The 25,102-nt window shown below is 37.6% G+C and overlaps 2 protein-coding genes across 2 annotated transcripts; both read right to left on the reverse strand.

Annotated features, from left to right (window-relative positions):
- Positions 1-740: 740 nt before the first annotated feature.
- Positions 741-10,397, reverse strand: LOC121294087 (deoxynucleotidyltransferase terminal-interacting protein 2-like). The gene is made up of 7 exons (XM_041217641.1): positions 10,184-10,397; positions 5,821-7,583; positions 5,186-5,324; positions 4,708-4,803; positions 3,250-3,414; positions 2,235-2,344; positions 741-1,843 (listed from the first exon to the last, which is right to left on the reverse strand). The coding sequence occupies exons 1-7, from the start codon at positions 10,256-10,258 to the stop codon at positions 1,741-1,743; spliced, it is 2,451 nt and encodes an 816-aa protein (XP_041073575.1). The 5' UTR covers positions 10,259-10,397; the 3' UTR covers positions 741-1,740.
- A 2,410-nt stretch (positions 10,398-12,807) lies between these two features.
- Positions 12,808-20,067, reverse strand: LOC121330503 (glutamate--cysteine ligase regulatory subunit-like). Its single transcript, XM_041277062.1, has 7 exons — positions 19,853-20,067; positions 18,779-18,844; positions 17,542-17,626; positions 16,989-17,045; positions 16,570-16,772; positions 15,735-15,849; positions 12,808-14,747 (listed from the first exon to the last, which is right to left on the reverse strand). Exons 1-7 carry the CDS (start codon positions 19,976-19,978, stop codon positions 14,578-14,580), a joined length of 822 nt encoding a protein of 273 aa, XP_041132996.1. The 5' UTR covers positions 19,979-20,067; the 3' UTR covers positions 12,808-14,577.
- Positions 20,068-25,102: the final 5,035 nt, after the last annotated feature.

Consider the following 25,102-nt stretch of genomic DNA (forward strand, 5'->3'; position numbering starts at 1 on the left):
TTACAAAGAACAAGCATAACGTGAACGACCTAAAATTCGTCGTTTTAGAAAAAAAAAAAAATGACAATGTACAATATAGATGACTAAAAGAAAATAAATGGATGAATAAACTCAACACCTTGTTAATTGAATGTTTAAATGGAAAGGAACAGTTCATTAAATCTTCAACTACAATATGTGGTGAATGACATCACAATCACATGAATTGATTTAAATAGGAATAAATTAGATTAGAAAACGATTGAGGGCAAACAGCCAATCAGGGTCCAGATCTAGCGGGCTTCTATTTTGCATAGATGCCTGCTGGAACATTGAAGTGTTAACTGTGAATTATATTTTAAAATCAATCCACCATTCTAATCTAAACGAATCTGGTAAAATAAAAACAAGTTGATTAACAGCTCAAACAATACCCTTAATTTCATAAAACTTTGACAGATGGTTCCGGTATTAAAATTGTTTGACATGACAAAATAAGCACAGCATAAAATGGGTACTTCAGAAACTCATAAATTATGACCAGAAGGTTGTTTGTTTCACTTCAATTTGGCATGTGTCTTGTTTTTTTTGTGTTGTAGAAATTAACATTTCTCATTCATTCCGGTACTGTCTTCATGTAGACTTTTTTTGGAAGGCTCAAATGATGTTATCCTTAAGTACAATTTGAAAACTTGCAGAATTCATGATTATATTAAAAAAAAAAAAAAAAAAAAAAAATTAACTGTGTACGAAATTCATTCTTTTTTTCAATTACCAGTAGTTTAATACTCATTGTTTCTCATTGGATAAAATACAAAATTTTAATGCTGATGTATATTTGCATTTTAAATACATACTTTAATACAACAGACATTTTAAAAAGCTATTCTTTATGTACTGCCTGAGGCTTTATTTATAAAGGTACAGTATATAACAAACTACCTACTTGAAAGTGTAGCCCAATTATACATAGCTTAATACGTTTATAAAAATAAAAACACATGACTCCTTGCAAACATCAACAGGTGGCTGATATATGGAGGGGGAGGGGGCCATGCATTTATATATTTAAGTAATTTCCTTTGCCTGTCAATTGTATTGCTAGGCTCATTATGGACAAGATGGGAGCCTCAGACTCAAAAATCTTGTCTGTAACACGTCTTATAGGATTTGCTATGCAATACCAGTAACGGTTGGGAGCGATAGCCTTTAATACTTCAGCCAAGTATATTGGCAAAGAAAATTTTGTGTCACTGCAAATAATTAAAACCTCCCTGTTGCAAAATTATATCTTATAAAAGTAAGATGTTTAGAAAAACAATAGGATATGTAGCAGTAAACCTAATTTTTAGGCATGTAAGCTCTTTGGAGGTACCTACAGTAGTCCCAGACACACTTGTTGGAAGACCACTCCTTGCTGTCAGACTGGGCACCTCATTAGAGTGAACACTAGAAATAGATCCTTGTGCTGAACAAGAGTCATACCGTGTCTGAGCAGAATGCTTCCTTCAGCACACCATCCACCTGGTTAGAGCTCAGTTTCAATGACACGTTTTTGAAAATGCTAAATCACATTGACTTCTTATAATTACACACATTAGCTCTGTAGTCCATTTTACAGATACTAAATGAAATACAAGTGCAAATTGACTAAGCAATTTTTCATGTGAATCTAAAATTACAGCCTCATTGCTTTGCAATTGTATTGCAGGGTAAAACAACATGGTGGCCCAGTCACAAAAGTCATCAGTCCAAGCCTGGTTATTTCTTCTTCTTGCTGAATTTATTCTTCTTGCGATTCTTCTTGCCAGCTGCCAGGGCTGCCTTCTCTGTCATGATCTGCTTGTATTTCTTCTTGTTGTAACTAAAAGTAAATAAACATTAATAAGAACATATTCTGAAATCTACAAACAAATACTGTTGCTGTGACTAAAGACATATTTTTGATCGAGTTAATGAGCCACGTCACTAAGGGTATTATACACCAGACATTACATTTACTATGCAAACAATGCTATCTACGCACAGTGCTAACCATATCTTTCCTTCATGGTCTTCTGATGCTACCTGCAATGTATCATCGTTTTACATATCTGCAAAACTAATCAAGTCACTGTTGAGTCACCCATTCTTTCGAGTCAAAACCTATTTACTACAATAGATTCTAAACTGAAAACTAATCTTCCACAGGAATCCATGCACTTCGGTAGACTCATGCTTGCAGTCTGTCTGTGCGCTGCAGAGGTAATACACACCTTCTGAAGTCACAATCAGCCATTAGTTCCTCCACTATTGTCCTCTTCCTTTGTTTCTTGGGAATCCGGGCATGATAGAAATCGACTGGACTGTCCACAACAGTACCAACCTAAAGAAAGAACGAACACTGCAAAACTCTGCCAGGCCTCCTCAGAATTAAAGGTGGGTCTTAGTTTACATCCATACATATGGGAGACTCCCATTGCAAAACAGTAATGCCAGTTAATATCTTAACTAGTTACACATGAGCTTGTGGTACATACCTCCTTTAACTGCAAATATATCAAGCATCCAGTAAAGCTTGAATCTGATGCAATACTGCTTCGACTTAACATCACACTGTGGCATTACTAAGAAGATAACATTATGTGCATTTGGGGACAGCCCTAAATTGCTGTCTTAAGAATATAACAAATAAATCCTAGTTATCTTTCTGGCGCTTGAGAACAGTAGAGGGGCAGAAAACAAGTTCAAAATGCAGACATGCTTCAGAGACTGGAACATGAATACAAAATTTGAATACACTGAAACTTGACCAACAGTTACTGTTTATCCAATGCAATAGCCTTTCAATCAGTGTTTTCTTCTGTAGTTTTCAAATCGTTCACTTCCCAATGCTAATATTTACCTCACTAGAACAGGCCTATTTAGAAAAAAAAATGTATTCATTTAAAATAAATTACACATTAATCTTGTAGCTGATATCGGAGTTCAATTTAAACGTTTAACAGTAAACTAAATTGAAGGCCCCAAACACAGGACCACTATAGCACACCTTGAAAAACATTAACACTAAAGCTTAATGTAAAAATATTAAAGCACTTTCTTGTCAAACATTACATTGTACTGCTAGTAGTTTCATATTAACCTCTACTGCTGCAGAAAGTTGTTTCAATACAGTTTATATCTTTGTACAGGACATTTTTGCAAGAACATGTTGGGTACACAACCCCCAGTTTCAGATTCAATGCTTTATGAAAGACGAAATTTTGAATTTTCTTGTGACACACATACCTGTAGATACTTAGGAAAGCCTTCTCTGTCGTTCTTCTTATAAAAACGCTTTGGATCCATAGCTGACCTCATCTTCAGGGCTTTCAGATCATTTTTCAACTCAGTTGTCATTTCAGGAGCCTTCATGTTATACCAGCCATCACCAGTTGTCTTGGCACGTTCTTCCTAAAAGTATACAAAAAATAGTAAGGATACAAAAAGTTATACATGCGTTAGGCATTTGTTAATTCCTGGACTAAAAAAATTAATTAATTTTAATTACATTTTTTTCTGATCAACCAAAGTTTGAGTAAAGTAGTTTTCTGCAAGAAGATCAAAGTTTTCTGTTTCACCTACTACATAGCAGTTTCACCCATTCCAGGGAATAGGAATGGGTCACTATACCGGTTTACATTACGGTATTGATACAGTCCTTTTATTCTACACCGCAATTATCGTAATCACTTTATACAATGGTTAATGCATTTTTCAACTGCAAACATGCTTCTGCTAAATCAAGTGATCATACTTGAGCCTTAGCAAAGTGTCTGATGAAGATCTTTTTGTGAACTGACACTGTTTTTCACAATGGTTTTGAAGGAAACTGTCAACACAGAATACAAGTTTCAATGGTTGCGTTACTCAGAGCTTGCTGCGCTGCCTGCTCTTGGCTGGTATCTTTCTGACGTCATTCGCAGCTTCTAGAGAAATGCCCTCTCTAAAGCTTGCAGCGTAGCACACATTTTCAATGTTAATGTTGTAACAAACTGTAGCACCATGTCATTTTGAGCAAATAATAGAAATTAATACTGTTATAGGATAGCAGTGTACAACTTTAGGGTGTTCTTTTAAAATTCCGATTCTATTTATCAAAACAAAAAAAATTAGAAGGTACCAAGGTATTTGGCGTAGTAAAATATCAAATGTTTAAATCATTCTGTGCAAGGAAGTGAGATTTGTTTTATTTTTGTGAATTAGTCATTTAAGTGATTTACATTAGTCTTCATTTTTTTGTAAGCCTTTATAACTTGCATGATGTACTGTAACCGTGATAGTATGGTTACCACGGTATTTTTTTTTTCTTTACGATTACCATACAATGCATATTTTATACTGTCCTATCCCTAATAGGTAACAAGCTCAGGTGTGTCCCATTAAAATCATAGCAAAACCTGCACTGGATCAGATTAGCAATTGGCGTCATATTGCCATCCCCGTTTATGTATTTAGAAATGTACTGGGAGAAACTGTCTGTACAGGTCATTTCTTTGTGAAACAGTATGTTGGTAAGGGTGAAAATAATGGGTAGGGCAGTACAATAAACCAATAAAGAGTTCCCCCAACCCCAACCCCAGCAATGTTCCTCATCTCATGAAAACAAAATGATTTCTATCAGAATCTTTTAACATTGTTTTGGGTTCATTTAAATTTAGTTAATTCTACATTTGCCATTGGAGAAATCAAACCAACTTTACTTACTCTGCGCTTCATTTTGAGCTGCTGGACAGACTCCCTGTAAGGTGGAACTGATTCACTCTTCTCAAAATCTGGCGTTATCACACTCTTGTCTAACAGCTAGCAACAAAACAGCAGGATTAGTACACTTTAATATCCCAGGAGGGTTCATTAACTACCACTAACTTCATTAACTAAGTTTGTTTTAACCAAGCATTAAATACACCAATTACACATATTCCATTATGTTTGTTCTTTGATTAAATAGACACTCAAATAGGGAGTGTCACCTGGCTTCACATTACTAAAGTGCCTAATAGACACATCAATGTAATCATTCAGATTCCATTCAAAATGAGTAGAAATGCATGCAAAACAGCTTCTTGGGTTTGAAAATGTTAATACTATATTGTATTTAACCCCACTTAAAATCTGACTTGGTGAACACAACTTGGCTAGTAAACAAATATTGCTTTACTGGAGGCTGGATGGGATACCTTACCACATCTTTATTATTTTGTTCCTTCAGCTTTTTAAGAGCACTTGGGGCACTTGTGTGCTTCTTTGCATCAAAGTTGATGTACAGGCCCCCGACTTCTTTGAGATTTAAACCTGGGTCTATGCTGCTAGAAAGCTCCATCCTGCAAAGGGGGAAAAAAATTGTTAGGAACACACATTCTCCACCTCAGCTGTAAATATACAATGAAAAAGCACACCACCATAACCTACATGCATCAAATGGAAATGAAAAAAATGCACTATATCCCTGTATTCAAGGAGTCTACACAAAGTTTATGGACTTTTTTGGTAAATGAACAATTATATTGGATCAATGAAAAGATATATGGAAGAAGTTCAGCAGTTAGAATAGGAGAGGAACAGGTGTTCTTAGTTATTCTTAAGACAGCAATGACAGAGACCTCACCAATTTCTATTACAATGTATTTTTCTATACCCTTTTAAGAAATGTAACAATATCAGAATAACGGAATTATTAACCTACAAAAAGCTTTCATTTAATGAATGAAAAAACACAATTACTATCACATTAGGGAAACTAAACACATTTCTTGTTTTTAAAGAATTTGTATTTAACCTCAAAACATTTTTCTTCAAACCAGAACCTGTAATACTTACAATGCTGGTTTTCTTCTTTTATACAGAACTTCAGCCTCCTCTTCATCATCTTCCTCTTCATCAACAAATTCCTCTTCGGATTCTTTACCCTGGTCACCTTCCTTATCGCTTTCAGCTTCCTCCTCACTGTCTTTCGTTCTACTTTCTAGATAATACTTTCTGCTTGGCTCAAATCCAGGTTGCGTGTCTATTACAAACAGCCCATCCTCTTGAGCTGAATGGTTTTCAGAAGCCCTGGGTTTGGATGGTCCTGGTTCTTCATCTTGGATGCTGATCACATCACTATCATCCATCTCCTCCTCACCATCCTCTCTGTCTGAACCATCACTGCCCTCCTCGCTGCTGAGCAGCAAGTTAATGACTGGGGTTTGTTTAGGTGAAGCTTTGATTGTTTCCAAGTTCAGCAGACTTCTACACCACTGATTCTGGTTTTCATCTTCACTGTCAGAGTCAGCATCCTTGTATCCCGAAACCCTCCCGTTGCCCTGCTTCCTCTTGCCATCCGCCAGTTCAATATTTATGCTCTCACAATCTAGTTCAATCACAATTGTTTCATCATTGACCTCTACTTTCTCATGAGACGGTGAGGTTTCAGTTTCAGAAAAAATCTGCTCCTCGTTTTGGCTGACCGTTATGGAGTTGTGAAGACCAGGACCTTCTGAATCAGCAGTTTTTTGGATGTTCTTATCACTTTCTTTGCTGGGTTTAATTTCTTCTTTCCTGGGAGAAGCAGCGGCATGAAGCTCCAGCTCAATTTCTTCATGGTCACTCGGAGCCTCTACATTGGCTTCCAGCTGCGACACAACCCGGTGATTGCGCAGTGATCCTGTGCAACCTCTGCTTGGAGTTTTGGATACCACTTCCGACCTGGATTCTACCTTGCAGCTCCCTCTTGTTGGGCTCCCAGCAACATTAGAAACAACAGACTCCGATTCGGAGCACAATATAACTTCTTGCTGCGACTGGGACATATTCCTCCTGCTTGGGTCTTTTGAAGGTGATGGCAGGGAGCATTTCTCAACCTCTGTTACTCCTTTCTTGAGGGACTCTAAGGCAGGCTGGCCTTTCGCTTGCCTGCTCCTTGTTGTTCGGCATACAACAGTTGCTTGAAGACCAGAGCACCAAGACTCAGAAACTTCAGTGTCCTCATTTTGGGACTTTTCAGCATTGAAAGATAGGGCTTCGCTTCTCCTACTTCTGGTTGTTCTTTGGTTTTGTGAGGCCTGGACATCTGAAGTGACTGTGGAGCAGGACTTTGCGTCTGAAAACCCAGTATCCTCGTTTTGAGACTTGGCACCAGGCTTTGTTTTTGACACTGCTCTGCACATCAAACTCCTGGTTACTCTTCGGTTGTCAGTGGCTTGCACTGCAGAAACAGAAGAGGCACATGACTCTGCTTCAGAGATGTCAGCTTCCTCATCTTGCGACTTGCCCACTACTTTCGAATGGGAGGGGGCCCTACTTCTACAGCTGCGTGTTAATTGTTGATCATGAAGCGACTGCACTTCCAATACTGTGGAATAGCATGACCCAGCCTCAGAAACATCAGCATCATTCATCGACTCCTGTTGAGATGCACTTCTGGCCTGTCTGTTCCTGGTCATCCGCTTGACGGCAGAGCTCTGCACCTCCGAGGATTGAGCGTCCCTTTCTTCTGCTCCCTCATGCTCAGACTCGCTGATGGCTTCCGATAATACCTCTACTTCGCTCTTTCTGCTACTGGTTGCTCTTTGCCTGGCTGGAGTATTACTTCTGGAGGCAGCCTGGTTAAAATAAAAAAGTAATAATATTATAAAAAGTTGTGTTTTAACACTAGAACTGCCGCGGTTATACTCATACCTAAAACCGCTGCCAGCAGTCATTGACGGTTACATTTTAAACATCAATATTAAAATGAGCCAAATTATCATATGCAACTCAAAAGTTTTATTCAAGCACATCAAATCAAACATCTGCACAGCTGAAAGGCTGTATTTAAATGAACACCTAAAGGGTTTATATAAAGCACTACAAAAAAAAAAACTAATAAAAGAAACATTTCGAAATAGTGTGTTAACAGGTTTATGTACATACAAAACTAAATACAAAAGTAGTTTTTAATTTAAAATGAAAGTAACATGTTTTCTCTTGCATGTGTAACTCAGTGCAGCACAGAATCATCTCGGTTGAGCTGCAGCAGCCTGCTGCTTTGCAGTTTTCCGATTGAAATGTTTCTGCCGAAGCGCTGTGGCTAGCTTCAAGATGAAATCTCTACTACTTTTCCCCAGTGCATTCCTTGTACAAAACAAAGAAACTGATGACTGCCAGGTCCAGTAGAGATAACAGGCTTGTATATAAAAATAAAATAGAATATTGTAGGTTATATTCAAAATAAAAGCATGTACTGTAAAAGGCAGTCAAAATGACGCTTTGGCGGATCTAGGTGGGTGGGATTATTTTTGTGAACCTACCTTTCAAATGCAGTCAGGGTATTTAATACATGTATTTAGGAAACGTTGAAAACCTCAAACAGTCAAAATGAGTGCCATGGCAGTTCTTTTGTGAATTAGCACCCCACCTCCCAAAAGAGTCTTGAATGGTTTTGTTAAAGTGCCATTACGATTTAGAGGAATCTTTTTTGTACAGAGCCTTCTGTTACTATATTTAATATTGTTTGGATTCTTTCCATGGACTACGGATTTTTTCACAACAGCATTTTTAAACTACTGTCATGTATATGTAGAAGTGCATGTAGAAAGTAAAGTATTTATGTAACTTAATGAGATTCCTGGGCTTGATCTTTGCTATTAGTTCATCAGGGAATGTTGGCATTTTGTGCAACTTACTGTACTCACTGAGTCGCCAATTTCGCTCCATGTACACACAAAAAACACTGGAATATGAAGACGAGGTGGGTGGGAAACAATGAATTAAAACTTATTGGAGAGCATACAGGATGTTGCATGTCACTTCTGGTGGTCTGTGATGTGTAAATGAAATGGGACTGGTGACACACAGTATTTTGGTTAAATATGACAGCGTCAAGAACTGACTGTGCACCTTATTTCCAGAAGTAGTGTTAATAACATTTGTTTTTGGCATAGTCTTGAGATATTAAACCTGGTTGAATAAATCCATATAATACCATGGAACGGAAATCGATCATTCACTCTAACGTACAGTTCACAAGTCAAGCTACAAATATAGCCTCTCTTTGTTTCACATTAACTTGTGTTACTATATATGCAGCTAAGCTCTACAAAAACATATTAAAAAAAATGTACATTGCTACACCCCTGGCAATACTGTAGTACATATATTGTTGAACATGAAAAGTACTAAAACTGTGGTCTTAATGTTTATTTTATTTATTGTTTTAGTTATTCCAACCGAGAGGGCTATCCAATGCAGTTCGCTACTTTCACTCAAAGCGAAAAGGCTGGGACTGCCAGATTACTTCTTCCTCCCCTAAACTCCGTGAACACAACCAGAATGAGCAGATTAGGAAGCTATGCATTTACGTGAATGCTACGTATAGTGTTTTTTTGTTGTTGTTTTTTTGCTTAATAATATATATTGTAGTATCACAAGTTGTGATTGTGTAAAAATGGGTTTTTGCAAGAACGGCCTAACCGAATTTTGGGAGTTGTTTGCAGAGCACCTGGAGTTTACTCAAGGACCTGGGAACCACGTGTTTTAGAGGGTTGAATGTCCTTCACAACACTTAGTGGCCACCCTAAATACCCACCACATTGACTTGATGTAAACGGATTGTGGTTTATGTGAAGCCTATTTTTTTGCAAGTAATATTTTGTGTATTATGAGAAAATATTTTTTTTTGTGACTGTTGAAAAAACATGTAAACAAAATGTATAACAGCAAGTTAAGTTAAATTGACTAATTACAGTAAACAAAACCAAAACAGGTTTATTGTCTACACTGAGTTTGGACCACAGAAATTTAAAAAAGGCACAGTAAAACTGATTATTTTACGACGTACTTGTGATTGTTGTTAAAGGTTTGGCAAACATTTATTGCAATATTATGAGAATACTGTAAAGACGAAGGATAGATGGAAGCAATGTGTCGCGTATGGCCTTGTGAATATCCAAATATTATCCGCCCAATTTTCCGGTGCTTTTAAACTCTAAAACACCCCTAACAGAAAACTGGACATTATCGCGAACTTCAAGGGTAGCAAACAGTTCTCATGAGACCGTACTGTTTTTATTATGAAAAGAAGTCAGCACTATCAATATACACACACCGTAGTTGCAGCATGTGATACACGTGTGCCAAGTTCTACAAAAAAAAACTTGCATTGTAAATAAAACATTAGTTGAAAACCGCGTTCTATAAGAAAGACAATGCAGCGTAAACATACCGATTTAATCAGGATTTCTGATACTTTACTCCGGTCCGCCGACTCTGCCCACGTTCTCCTCCTGGTAACCACCATGTTTCATACTTAACTGACTTCTAACTTCCGCTTATGGGGAAAAGCAGACAAGACTCCAGTCAGATAGTACATCCGACATGCGAGTGTTGAACGAAGAAAAATGCTTCAACACTTTTAAATTGATCAAATACATTATTTATTAGATTTTTTATTTTATTTTACTAGCAAGTAGATTATCTACAAGAGAATTAAAAGCTCAAATTGCTTTCGTTGTTATAACAGTTGTTTGAATCTCATGTAGTGTATATTACACATGGATACCTAATGATTTAATTTGGAAACTGTTCAGCAGGACGCTCGCCTCCGTGTACGGTCAGAACCACTGACCGGACAAAAGTCAGTTTTTTTTTATTTATTTTTTATTTTTTTTATCGTCCGTTAAGTTTGAGAACTACACTGAAATATATTCTTTATTATTTTGCCATTCACTGCTTAGCGGAATCCGATTACTGAGCATCTATTAAAAAAAAAAATCACCCACACCCTAGGGTGGGGGATCATACGTAAAAAACACTCATTGTCATATAATAGACGTACCCCCCCAACTCAAAACGACCATCATGCCATTAAAAACCGACATAATGAAGCGTTCTTACCTTTGTATAAGTTAGTGATCAGCAGATGTGTCAGCCGCACGAAGAGCACAGCGTGTGGTTTTCACTAACTACTGTGCAGAATAAATGATTTTTTTTTCCCCTATGGGTAAATATCGGGACCTATGCATCGGGATGCGGGACATTTGCTAGGACATCGGGACTGGTCCGACCATATGGGAGCTGTTGGCATGTATGCTGAAATATGTAACACACATGCTGGCCAAAGTGGCAATACCCAACTGGTGTATGCTGGCCAGAGCTGGTAATTTGCTGGTTTTCATCTGGTTGTGTCTTTACTATAAAGTTCAAAAGACAACTGTTTGTCTTACTATCCTAACATAATACTTGTAAAGTTATATACATTTCTGAACTGGGTAACAGCTCATGAACAGTTGCTGGAATTTACAGCAGGACTGCACCCTAATAACAATGGTGACAAGCACCCCCCCTTCCAACATCTGTATCTATTTATCAGTAACTTATCAGTGTATCCCTTATAAAAGTTTACCATAATAAAAGCAATGTAACAAAGCACAATGAAAACATGACAAACCAGGGTAAATACATAGTATAACCATGTTAAAAATACAGTGGTCAGCTTTTATAAGAAATACTATTTATCACTTGTTTGTTGTGTAAAAATAGAAATAATGTATTTATTATATTTAAGAATGTTTACATCAGGGTAAAATAACTATGCAATGGTTTTCACTGTTCTGTCTGTTAAACAACTGCTGTGAATAATGGGACCTTAACATACTGAAATAAAAACAAGAAATGTATTCCGATTGTCATAACTGAACAGGCAACAAACATAAACCTAAGCACATTCTGTAGATTGCTGGAGAAAGTATTTAATGTATTCTTCATCACTTTGCTGTTCACTATTAAATACAGTGTGCATTACTGAGTGGGGGTAGCAGACATATGCATGCGAATTCAACATATATTGCATAGTACATATTCTCAAAATCTTTGTCTACCTGACTCATTATCTTTTAGTTTTGTCTCATAAATGAATACATTTTGTTGATTGAATTGCTGAACGCAGACATGGATAAATTGGTCCCTCAATATCGACAATAAGGTCTGATCCTTAATGAACTTTTTGCTTAGGCAACATGTACCCAGCTTGTGACAAAAGGGCCTGAATAAAATCAAACTTGATGCTGGCACAAAAGCTGCATTATAATGGATCTGGAGGTGCCACAGACTAGGATGAGGTTAAAAAAAACAAAACATGAGAACTTTGCTATAAATAAATTTGGAATTAGGAGTATGCAAATTGCCATTGGAGCAGCTACTAGAGGGTACAAAACCACAGTCCACTTGTTCAAAGTTCTCTCGGAGATGTTGCAATTGTATACTAATGATTGCATTCAGATGAACTCCTAGAGTATAGTTAATGTTTTTGATATAAGTAGGTATCCTATATAATTTCTCCCAAACTCACCACACATTTATGTTTAAAAAGCCACAGGTGCAGTCTGTTTTTAAACTGCAACTCATCCATCAGTAACACAGGGGCAAAAGAGGCAAACTTCAGCACAGGCAATCAGGCGTAGTCTAATGAAAGTATTAATCAACGCATTTTAAAATTAAAACAGTAAAAAAATACATGTTCTTAGTTGCTTTTCATGTACCCGTACATGTAAATTATGTCTGCAATCAATCAGTGATTCTTATTGCACTTATTGAAATGCTGACAGGCAACTAGAACTCAGGCGAAGCTTCTGAATTCTTACTCAAGCACTTAAACATAGACTTCTCCAAAAAATACCAAAAACATAATATTTGAGTAATTGCAATTAGAACCATTCTGAATTATTACAAACATCATCATAAAATGATAATGGAACATTGAAAGTAATCTAATCATATATTATGCATGCCTACTAATGGCAAGTTCTTAAAAATAATTCCATCACCCCCCCCCCCCCCCCCCCCCTTGAAAGCTCAAATTATTTTAACCACAAATAGTTTACAACAGAGAAATTCATTTCACTGTCCCTGTTCTGATGCTTGCAATCATTCCGAGTGCATGTTATTGCTAGTACTCAAATACTATGTGTTATATTTTCAATAAGATGCGCTTCAGATCGAGTTGCCTGCCATAGACATTTATAATGTAGGCAAGATCAGCCAAAGTGTCTTTATAAAAGTAAAAGCCAGCACCATCTAGTGATCTGGCAATCCTCTATTGTACACTAGATGGCGCTTACTAACAAAACCCCTTTGGATGATCTAGCCTACATTGCATGTCTATGGCAGGCTACTCAAACTGAAAGTAGCTACTGGTCAAGTGAAAGCACCGTAACAAATAAATAATAAAGCAATTGCAAAAATAATCCCTCAGAATGACTACAAATCTCGCAAAACGTAATGAAGCTACATATTTGTTCATTCTATTTTTCATATATAGCTGGTCATAACCAACCCATCACTTAAGCCTTGTGTGGAATAAAGAAAGAACTTGACCATATTTAGTTACAGTGTGTCATGAATCAATGACGTTATACATCTACTTTATTACAGTACAATAAAGCATGTTTGTTATATTAGTCCAAACAGTATGAATTCACCAAGTGCTACAAACATATTCAAAACATTACTTCTGTAAACATCACCTTGGCCCCACTGGCTTGAAACTATCATTTTAGTTATTTTATTTTCTTTATATACATTAAATAAATCTTTCATGTAACATTTCATTCATGTCAGTATCCCCTTTTCCTGCTGGTACTTGCCAATATCTAAAACCAACCAAACAAGACCCATTCTACAGTCATTTTTAATGTTGGAGGATAAAGGTGTTCCGCGTTTTCAGTTTAATTCAATTCAATTAAAAAAAAAAAAAGGGGGGGGGGGATTTTTCTGAGTTTATTTTACATATATATAAAATAGGGATGAAATCGGTAAAAAACAGTTTTTAACTGAAACATCGGTAAAAATCGGTGGGAATAAAATCTCACTTTTCATGTGGAATATGATGCACAGCAGTTCTGGTTTATGATTAATAATGTCCCTGGCATGTATAATGAATCTGTGCAAGTCGAAGCCACATTTTCCCAAGTTAGCTGGTACTTTGTGAACGTTTATGCTGATGGAGACAGTATCTACAGATGGTATAAACAGGACATCAGCACAAAACAAGCCAGGTTTATTCACCTTCAAATCGTAAAAAGAAAAGAAAATTGACACATCTCCTGATGGCTTGCACATCCCAGATGTGTCAAAAATGTGTACTCTGCTTTTCTGACAAAAACTGAAGCCTTTGTTTACAGTATACAAAAAGGGACACCAAATTCCTCCCTTGACTTCACACTGACAGCTAATTAGGTAATGCCATGTTGCGATACTGAGGGTGCTTCCTGCATTCAAATCAGTTGCAGTGTTCATTTTAAGCACATTTACATGATCTCAGAGAAGACAACGGATTTCACAAATGTTTTTTCACTTTCCTGGTCCCCCTCCCCCCCCAGGCATGTGTCCACTCTAACCTGAAAGACTGCGTTAGACTGAAAACTACTAGGCAAGGTCTGTTTCAGTCAGCCATGAACAGTACAAGTTTCCTAACCAGCAACAGTAATCTGTGTGAAAAGGGGGAACCACTATGCACTCGCCTTTCTACGCTATTTAATTTGATGCACAAGAAATTTTGTAAAAAAGTGCGCTTGAATAGCTTTATTTAGCTGCATTCCTACTGTCACCATATACATTACGTTAACAGCTGATTCTTTTAGCTTGAACAAGATAGCCCTTGGATTTGATAATGCCTCGGCTTTTGACAATGACAGAGTAGCGAAGAACCCACTCCAATGACCAATCCGCTACCACGGCATCTTTAACACCCTCGCTGACAGACTCCTGGAAGCTCGTCTCCGTGATGAGCTCTAAAGGCAAAAGAAAAAAAAAAAAAATATTGCAAACAGATTACGAGATATATAGTTCTAGCAGAGCGTGTTGTAATGTTCTAGCAGAATTTTTTTTTTGACCATTAAATTACGAATGTGTTTATTTTTGCTTTGATACAGCTATTTAAATTACTATATACAATACAAATATATTATTTTGCTTGTAACCTGCAGTATTACATGAACAAAACATGGTGAACACATATATAACCAGCTGACTATGGCTTAAGTGAATTTTATGGATAAACCTTAAACTCGTCACAGTCAGACTTCTGTCTCTGGGCTGTTTTGAACACTTTGTTTAGCCTATTAGGAACACCTCTTCATCCCCTCCTTCCTTGTCTCCACTTTAGATTGACTTGCTCAACCTGGATATACAATAGCTAGATTTTTTCAGAGCATTGTACAGTACCAGGGAGTCCCGCTGGATATTAAAATATTGTTTATTTTAGGGACAATCCCAAGAGATGCAGCTATAGCTTACACTGTTGGGCTATACAATAATCAACCTTAACTCCTTCACTCTAGAACTCTGTTCCAAATGATAATACTCCAAACGTATGTCGTCATTATCTACACATGGCTGTGAAACTGGTTTGGTAAAAAAATACTACAGAAGATTTAGTAGGTGTGGTGCCCAACATTCTTTTTCTGCATCCAAAGCACGGAAATGCATAGGAAAATTGCATGATGTGGAAATACTAGCAGTTATTTTGCCTAATCAGACAATGTCTACAGCAAATGCATGGTGTTTTCATCTCTATTGATTAATGGACAAAAAGCAGCAGTAAATGTGTGGGTGTCCTTAATAATTAAGTTTATAAAAAATCTGCACAGTACTTTAGCAGTTCTACTGCGCTTTTCAATTGGTTGTGCTACACATTTACCCTAGCTCTCTATCACCCTTAACTGTGCTTTTACCATACTAAATCTGTATTCGAGAATAACACATGGCCAGTGACTCACCTTTGGAATCATTGTGGGTCAGCAGCTGTATATCATACTCCTTGGCAAAGGCAGTCAGGTCTGGTGGCATCACACAGCAGGAAGCCAGATTCACCTGGTTACTGCTGGGCTTCACCTGCACACAGCAAACCACAGATGAGGCCATTCATTAAAAATGGAAACAGATAAACGACTACCTTTTAGAAACTGATCAACAATGTATAGTTAAAGTAGAATGCACAAAAAACTATGAAATACAATAAACACCAAGGTATTTCAATGAAGTCTAGAATATTGCTGAGATGTAAATTTGGTCTTGTAGCAAAAGTTTAGCAAATCAATATGCTTCAGTGCACTACTTAGAGTTCTGCAAATGGCTGTAACAGACCCAAGAGCACAGGAGGTAGTTACTGCAATAAACAATTTAGACTGCCCAATTATTTTACCCCTGTTCTTCTCCCCAATTTATAATGTCATATTGTATTCCCTTCCTGCTGCAATCCCCAGAACAGCTCAGCAGAACTGAAAGTCAATGGTTATCACATAGCCAAGCCAGAAGCTCCATGGAAGATGTCAGGGAGTAACCTGCCTCTGGAGGACAAAGGCCAGGCCTAATGTCAACCACTTTGAGCTTATCAGCTGCTTAGCCTCTAGAGTCCGCCGTAGCGTGGCAAGGAAAAATAGTCCCTACGGACTGCTTACCTAACCAGTGGGCACGCCAATCAACTTGACACTCCCTGTGTAATTCCTAGCCAAGACTTTCCACTGGCAGTTGCATTGGCAGGTGGTCACCCTTAATGTATGTGTTTTTTAAAAAGAGGTCTATCTTCGGTTATTAGGAAGTGTGATTCTTTACCTGTGCCCACATGTACAGCTGCTCCAGCAGTGGCTTGTCTAAATCAGAAGTGCCGATGGCTGCTATCTTGTGGCTCAGAAGCAGGCTCTCCAGCTCCTCCCAATAAGGCTGCAGATGTTCCAGGGTCAGACTGACTCCCTCTGGTAAAGGAGGGGGCGCAATCATCACAGAGTCCAGCTGAGACACCCCCAGTGTAGAACAGGCTGGAAGGAAGAGGTCAAACACAGTCAAGCCTGGATTAAAAACTGCATGTCTGTAACTATATCCCATGTTAAAGATGAGCTACCTTATAGAACAGACAGGGAACGCAATCATACTCCGTCTAGTCCTCACACAACATGAATACTGCTAAAAAAAAAAATTTTTTTTAAAAAAGGCAGAATATCACAATAGCAGTAATGTTGCTCATTTAAACTTACCCAGATCTACTGCAGTTCTGATGGACGAGGGATTTGATCCACTGAGAAACAACTTCACTGTAAAAAAAAAAAAAAAAAAAGACTATTATATTTGTGGAGTCTGGTTATACCTGAAAAAGTACAACCTATGAGTAAGTTTCCAGCATTCTTCGTTATATATATATATATATATATATATATATATATATAATATATATATATATATATATATATATATATATATATATAACGAAACTTTCGGTTTTGCAATGAAAGCAAAACTATGCATTTCTTTCTGAAGGCTAAAACACCTATTTTGAATTTAAAAAGGCTTCCAATGCACCATTTTGTTATACATTTTTCACATACCGTCATGGATATTTTACATGTATTATTATTTGTTACACCAGTGTGAAAAGGGTGATTCTGATTTGAGTACTACATCAGCAGCACGCCAGTAAAAATTATACAATACACATCTATGCATTACTGTATAATAATAATAGTAAGAACTAAATATTAAATGCAAAAATAATTAAGTAAAAAAGAAACAGAAGAACTATTCCAAATTTACCTGAAACCTTCAATTCTTCCCTTTCCTCAGGAGTAACGGCCTCTGTTGCCTGGGTCAGTGTGCATTCCAGTGTGCTTGGAGCCTCCTAAAGCAAGCAGGTGGCAGCCACTGTTATAAGCAATTTGGTTAACGAAAGGGTTTTGAAGACAGTCGGGCAGTTGGCTGCTGGAACAGCTTGTTTCAGTCGATATTAACAGCACTTGGCAGCCATTTTTGTATTTGCTAATAACAGTTGAGAAAAGAGGATTGTCAGATTTGTATGCCCAAGGCAGTCTGGCCCTGCAGTCTTATTATCTATACACAAGTGAGCACCACAGTAAAGAAATTGGTCTGAGCGTCACCACAGCCTAAATAAACATACTTAAAGCGGTTGTAGCCAACAAAAAAAATAGTATGTTAATTTAACCTGGGGAGTAAAACTGTCCCCCTCTCCTTCAACACATTATTTCCTGTCACTTATGAACTAGCTGTTTCCTCAACTGACTGACCTGTTTTACAGCCAGTAAAATGTTTTGATGCCAGAGACACTGCTGGGAACAAGCATCAGTAAGTTTACAGGACTGACAGTTCTTCAAGCCAAACATTAACCATCTTTGCTCATGTGCTCATTTCTTAGAGATACAAAGATTGCAAGTCATGCCAGACAGCAAAAACATGAAGGTAGGATGATTCAGCAAACAATCATTGAGGTCATCCCCAACCCATACAGTAGAGCAGCTACAGAAGCACTGTGCTGGATTGTGACAAGCGCAAAGGAGAAAAACCCTGATTTGTCATGCTTCCCCCATACAACATAAAATTCCAATGGTGTTTCAAATCATTGCCGAAGTTGTTTCTGTCTGCTTGTCAGCTGATATACTCTGTGTATTGCAGTCTTTATTTGAAACTGGAGCCTTCGTTTTACTGTAGGACTCCATCCTAGGCACTCTAGTGAGCATTGCTTTTTGTGTTTCTAAGTCCCCTACACTTTCAATGAGGCTAGCAAAACAATTAGCTGAGCCAAGCAAAATCAGGCGAAGGGACAGTGGCTGCTGCCTCAAAACACACTGTGAAACCGGTCTGACAACTGCATTAACCTTTCACCCTAGCTATGCAATGAATCCACCTTTTACTGGACTAACTAAACAACAATTAAATCACAAACTTTCAAGATTTTCATATTAAACAGACCAGAAATGAAACATGGTCCAGAATAGAGTCAGGATGCGTGTTGCAGCAATCCACAGTGCAAGCTCACCTTTTCCTGGGTAGGGGTAATTTTAGTACACCATTCACTAAGGGTTTCTCGAATGCAGCCCTGCAGCTGAAAGAAAGAAATGTACAGATGGTATACTGCTTGCTACAGATGAAACAGAAATACTGACAATGACAAAGTTACATAAATGCCCTTTAATGTTACCATGGCAAATTTACCTGGTCATTTCTTCCTTGTTTGCCCATGCTTTACCAAGCAAATCTGACTGACTTTTCATTGCTTTTACCATAACAAGTGCAATAACTCTGATCTATCACTGATTTATTTGCACATAAACCATTAAGCCATCAGTTTACAGTTTGTATTTGGCTGGCATTTTTTAAACCAAGACTGATTAACAACCTGGAAAAAAAGCTAAAAATGCAAGGCTTTGACAACATGACACGGTCTGCGCTGATGGCTTCAATTATTTATGAGAGGACTGTGATTGAAATACAAAATCTCTCTATTTAAAGTCTGTAATTTTGAGACAGCTGTCCAATAAAGCGACGTGTGGCAATGTTAGTCAAATTAAAACAGAAATTGGTATGGGCTGAATTTGTGTTTTTGTTTTGTTTTTTTACACATGAATCGCTATTGTACAATTGGAAGGGAAACCTTGGTCGCAGCAACAAACAGACACGCGTTGTTTAGCATTCTCTACCTTGTAGCAGCTGCAGTTGGTATAATGAATGCAGAACTCATTTTCCCTTTTCCTTTCTATACATTTTGGTGAGATTATATACTAATAAAACATTTACGAAATGCACCAATAAACTTACCATTTACCACAATGGTGTGCAAGGTGGCAACCGTATTTAAATATAAAAAAATAAAATAAAAAATAAATGTAAACCGTATGAGTGTTGCAACTTGATAATCGCCACGTGCCTGCTTCGTCGCGGTAGCAACCGGACTCAGTATTTTATTAAATAACCTTCAAGATCAAATACTTATAATAATGGGTCACACCTGACCAAATCACTACCAAGGGCCCCTCGCCATCCCCGCTCTGTCTTCCGCTTGTAACCCCTGCAGTGCCTTCTCTAAGCACTCGATTGCCGGTAATTATTTTACCTCCTCGCTGGTAGAAGAAGGGCATTTTTTCTTCAAGCGGCTCCAGTTGACCAGGTTCCCGGTATGGATGTTAAGCGTTGTAGCCTGCTTAAGGAGCAGTATGGCAGCTGAGTTTTGTTTTTCCATGTGTCTCGATTAACCTGTCTAATGCCTACTTGCACTGTATCTGACCTGTACTGCTTCAGTTCTGACTGTAAGCAAACAGCGGCAAGGAGTATTGCGTGCTTGCCACGACACGCCCACAAAAATGATTTGCGGAAAATATGGCATGGATTCTATGTGGAATGGATCACGATAGTGTTGAGTACTGTACGTTACATTATAATACCCAGATACTACATGTTTTGAAACAGTTTCAATTGTGTTTCTATATCACAGTTAATTTTATAAATAGTATAAACTATTCTTTTTTTTTTAAAACAGATTTTGGAGGAAAAAGACATGATTTAAACAATAGGAAACTCAGTGGGCAATTATCAGACTCTTTACCGCTGTTACAATTAACACATCCAATTATAAAACACTGACCCTTTAGCACAGCGTTGATACAGGTTCCCTTCACCTCTCTATATGTGCAACTACTGTTTTAATTTGAAAAAATGTTCGCCTTGCTTCACTCGGCACCATACATTTTCAGTCTTGGCTACTTTGCTCTGCTCAAACCCCTGGGAAATATTTGATGTATTCAGAGTTTTAATTGGTTTATCATGTTTGAAATGTAAACTATTTCCTGTAACATCAGACCTTTGGTACTTGCCCATCATCAACCCGAAGTTGGGGCCTACCCAAATTTCCGTTCCTAGCTACGCCACTGGGTTATACACGTGTATATCTATCTCCATATATTAATAGGAGCAAAACAGTTCAATATTCTACACGTGAAGTAGGCCTACAGAAACGGTGCTCTCAGTGCCCAAGAAATGAGGGTTCGGCGCTCCCAGCAGCACTAAACCCCTGCAAACAAGCCCAAAGCCAGATATGAAGGCGGAAATTAATGTAAATTGGAAAACACCGTACAAACAAATGATAAAGCAAATAAGATGTCAGTCGAAGCTACTTCCTTTAAACAATATTGTGAGACACTGCAGCTTTGAATTATGTGAAGCAAATGTTTTGATTGAAAAAAAAACAATAACAATTGATTTCTCCTTCTTGGAAAACAAAATGCATACACACTGTCATATATTTATTTGTGTGGCATTTATAGTTAAATATTGTAAATCAGATAACAGGTGCACAGCACTATCGTCATAAAAATGTATGGCTAACATAAAAAGATACAAAGATTGTACTGTGGGTTTTTTATTTTCTTTACTACAACAAGGTTATAAAGGAACCACCTGCTCTACCAGAAAACTTGCATTATTGCCCTATTACTGTCTGTTCCTGTTCCTGAGCTGGAGCCTAACAACGGACTGGAGTTGTCTGGGTTTTGTCGTCTGTCAAGTTTTCTTGCTTTACCCTTGGTCACTGACTATGCTGCAATTTACTTGGCTAGAAACCAATGACATATTCCAAGACTCCAAATAAAAGATTACAGTATGCCTAAAATGACAACACAAAAAAAATGTCAGTAAATAACAGTAAACTTTGAAGGTTACACATTTCATAGACAACAGTGCTTTACCTGGCAAACTGAAACTCTGGTGCTTTCAGTTTGGCATACTGCCAAGACTGCTGTGGCTCCTGACTGTGTATGAGGCTTCGTTGACAACAGTTGATAAGCTGGAAGCTTTAATAAGTTCATACGTCAGGAAATGGTTGGGAGTTCCACTCTGCCTCAGCAGAGTGGGACTTTATGGTAAAGTATTACTGCAGCTACCAGTCTCAGCTCTAACCGAGGAGTTTAAGTGCGCCAAGATCTGACTGGAAATGACATTAGTAGATTCAAACGACAAATGCGTAAGCACCCGTGTTGAAAACTGGAAGAAAGTGGGCAGCAAAGAAAGCTGTGGAAGATGCTAAGGCTGCCTTTCGAATCTATGATATTTTAAAGCAAGGTCTCAGTTCAGCTCCTCCTACATGACACAAGGCAACTCCAGCTCAACGGAGGAAGCTGGTAATCAATGAGGTGCAAAAGCAGGAGGAGAGGATGAGGTGTGTAAAGTCCGTTTCCCAGGCCAAGCAGATAGAATGGATGAGATGGGAGAGTGTGGAACAACGAAGATCGGCTGGCAAGACCTATGGACAATTGAACAGAGCAGGATCAGTATATATATCTTAAATGAATGAGAAATGTTCAACTTTCTAAAAGGAAACGGCCTTTATGATCCATGGAGCTGGGGTTCTAGAATCTTTTTGGAAACCTCTTTTTCTCTCACCAGGACAGCTACAGATCTTTTATTCTGTGTCTGATATGTGCTCTGTCACTGTGAGTCGTTTGCTTCAAGGCATTTTTGTTGCAGTTTAGGTGCTGTTGGGAGACACGGGTTGTCTGTTGCTTGTTTCACTGCATGTTTTAATTCAGAACACGTTAGGCCCCATTCACAGATTTGTCTACACGTTCATTTTCTAGCACAAGTGGAAAATGTTTAAATCAATGGGCTCAAAATAATGAACATTTCAGTTTTGTTCATTTTTTTTTAAATAAAGTAATTCCTTTTTTATTATACAGAAACATTTAATTGCAAAAAGCTATAATATACCTTTATTCAGTCTAGAACCAGTATGTGAATATCAAACTATATAATTCATCAAAACAGAAAACAAAAAAATCTTTACATACCCAGTGAGTTAAAGATCAGAGTAGTGCAGTGTAAACCCTATTAAAATGAATGGTATTTGTGTACTTCAACATAGCAGTATTTGAACAAACTCCTTGAAAGGAAGGGTGAATGAGTTTATAAAAATGACAATATGTTTAATTTCTCCTCAGGATAAGATAAGGGTAACTTGAAACAGGTCATTTGCAAACTGAATTGGAGTCAGGAAAATCTACAAGCAGTCTATTGTATAGACTCAAACACATCATCATCAGGAATTCAGAGTCTTAGCGCATCTACAGAATAAAGTTCACCTTAGGCTTTTTTTGTTTGTTTGTAGAATGCTAACATACAATAATTGAAACTGGGAGGTAAAAGTAAGCACGTCTTTCATAATCTTTATATAGAGGGAGCTGTTGCTTAAGAAAAAAAAAAGTGTCATGGTGGAGAAGTTCCGATATTTGCTAGATCAGTGTCGAGCAATATGAGAATATACAAGTCTCTGTATGTACCATAACTGCTGTTTAGCTGCACCTTGACCTTCCTAGGTTTTTTGTGTAAATATTTTTTATGTGCTTTGACATTTTCCCAGTTTTATAATGTCCTCAACTTTTATCTTTGCAATTATTCTGAGAACCTTTTTTTAATTGCTCAAATGTTTTGCTGACTTGAATTTTTTCCATACTCTCTTTGACCTGAGGCAGGGGCAGCTCTCGAGTGGTAATTGCCAGTCTCTTTCACTACAGACGCATGTAACACAGTCTACATCAGCAAAGTGTCATTAGGTTTAAGAGCCTGTGCCATTTAATGAATCAAGTTTCCTTTGCTATTACTCTCAGTACACAATACCTGCTCACTAGATGGCGCTGGCCCGTAAAGGCTAAACAGACATTTTGCTGACCTACCCTGCGTTACACATGTCTTTGATGAAAGAATGTGGAAACTGGAGCGGAAGAGCTGCTCTTGAATCCAGGTCAAATACTAGAACAACAAGTCAGAACAAGTCAGGTTGCAATGACATAACAATCCAGTAGATGGCAGTAAGATACCATAAAATAATTAGTTGGCACTGTTCTCATTATACTGCACTGCCTGTGTTGTGCCATTCATTACCTTACAGTAGATAGAGGAGGCAGGTCAAGACTTTAAATTAGACAGCGGGGCTATTCTGGGATAATCAGTTATGAATTTATCATATAATATAAAAACAAACAGATTTTCCTCTGGAAAAAAAATAAATAAATAAAAAGTCCCTGCCTCATTGAACAGCTGGCCATTGTGTAAATTTATCAGTTTAAACGAATGACCTGGCAAATTGGGGTGAAGTGGAAATTTTAATTCTGCACTAAATTTTTAATGGACCTGACATGTCAGTTGCCTGCTGTTGAGCCTGTATCTGTAATTCAATTTGCTTTGACTCTTCAGATAGGCAATTTAATTAAGAAGTAATTAAACTATAGGAAACACCAACCTTCTTAAAGTTATTGCACAAGATGGGAGTCCCTTTTTAAGGAAAGATCTTTAAATCCAAATTACTTTTGATGGTCCAGTATGCTCCAACAAAGCCAAAGCGTTTTACTATGAGTGGTTAGTGAAACGCAGTGTAGTCTTTGCGTGAAGGTACATCGTGCAGTGTGGAGTGTGGCATGTGCTCAGGCTAACTTCTGCTATCACAGGTGTCATTAATGAATCTGCACGATCTCAGCCCAGTTTCAAATGATAATCGCTCAAGCAAACTCAAAAGTTTCACGTGGGTTTGTGGATTAGCTGTAGCAAGCTGAAATTGAAAGTCATTTCGAGGTTTGATGGTGGCCTTGACAGGTGTGCATGTCACAATACCACTGTAAGAATCGATACAAAATGGCCCTTGACTGACAAAGGATAGGGATTATACATACATCTGTTACTCCTTTGATAAACTTTGAGGGTGCTCCTGCCTGATGAGGTTACGGGATATAATCACTAATAAAGTGCTAACCAAAGTTTCATCTAACCTTTTATTCGGGCTAGCAACATTATCATTGGTACCTCTTTTTCTTGTGTTGAAGACTTGGTTCTTGGCTTGTTTTTTATCCGTTATTCAGGATATGTTTTTTTATTCAAATACAATGCTCTGGATCGAAACAAATGTTTTTCTTTTTTGTATTTCCTGGTACCTAATCATTTCCCTTGCTGTAGGTCACATGGCCTGTTTCCAGCTAGACTATTGGGAGTGACACTGCACAGGAAGTTATTTGGCAACAGGAAGCAGTAGCATATACAGTATAAAGCCGTCATTGAAATGCCTGCATATTTCAAATCAAAGTTTAAAATACAAGAACCAAAAGATATTTAACAAAAGAAGGACCAGTGGTAATATTGCTAATGCAAATAATAATAAAGATTTTACAACATGGTTTGCACTCCTGCAAATATCTGGGAAGATAGTCTGACACTTTATTTGAATCTAATATTAATAGATAGTGATGTTCTTTGATATAGAATAGTATGTAAATATGTACGTATCAAGTAATATTCTGATAGGTGAATAAAACAAAGTTCCTTTTTG

Source organism: Polyodon spathula, chromosome 18 (assembly GCF_017654505.1).
Source record: "Polyodon spathula isolate WHYD16114869_AA chromosome 18, ASM1765450v1, whole genome shotgun sequence".
NCBI classification, from domain to species: domain Eukaryota; kingdom Metazoa; phylum Chordata; class Actinopteri; order Acipenseriformes; family Polyodontidae; genus Polyodon; species Polyodon spathula.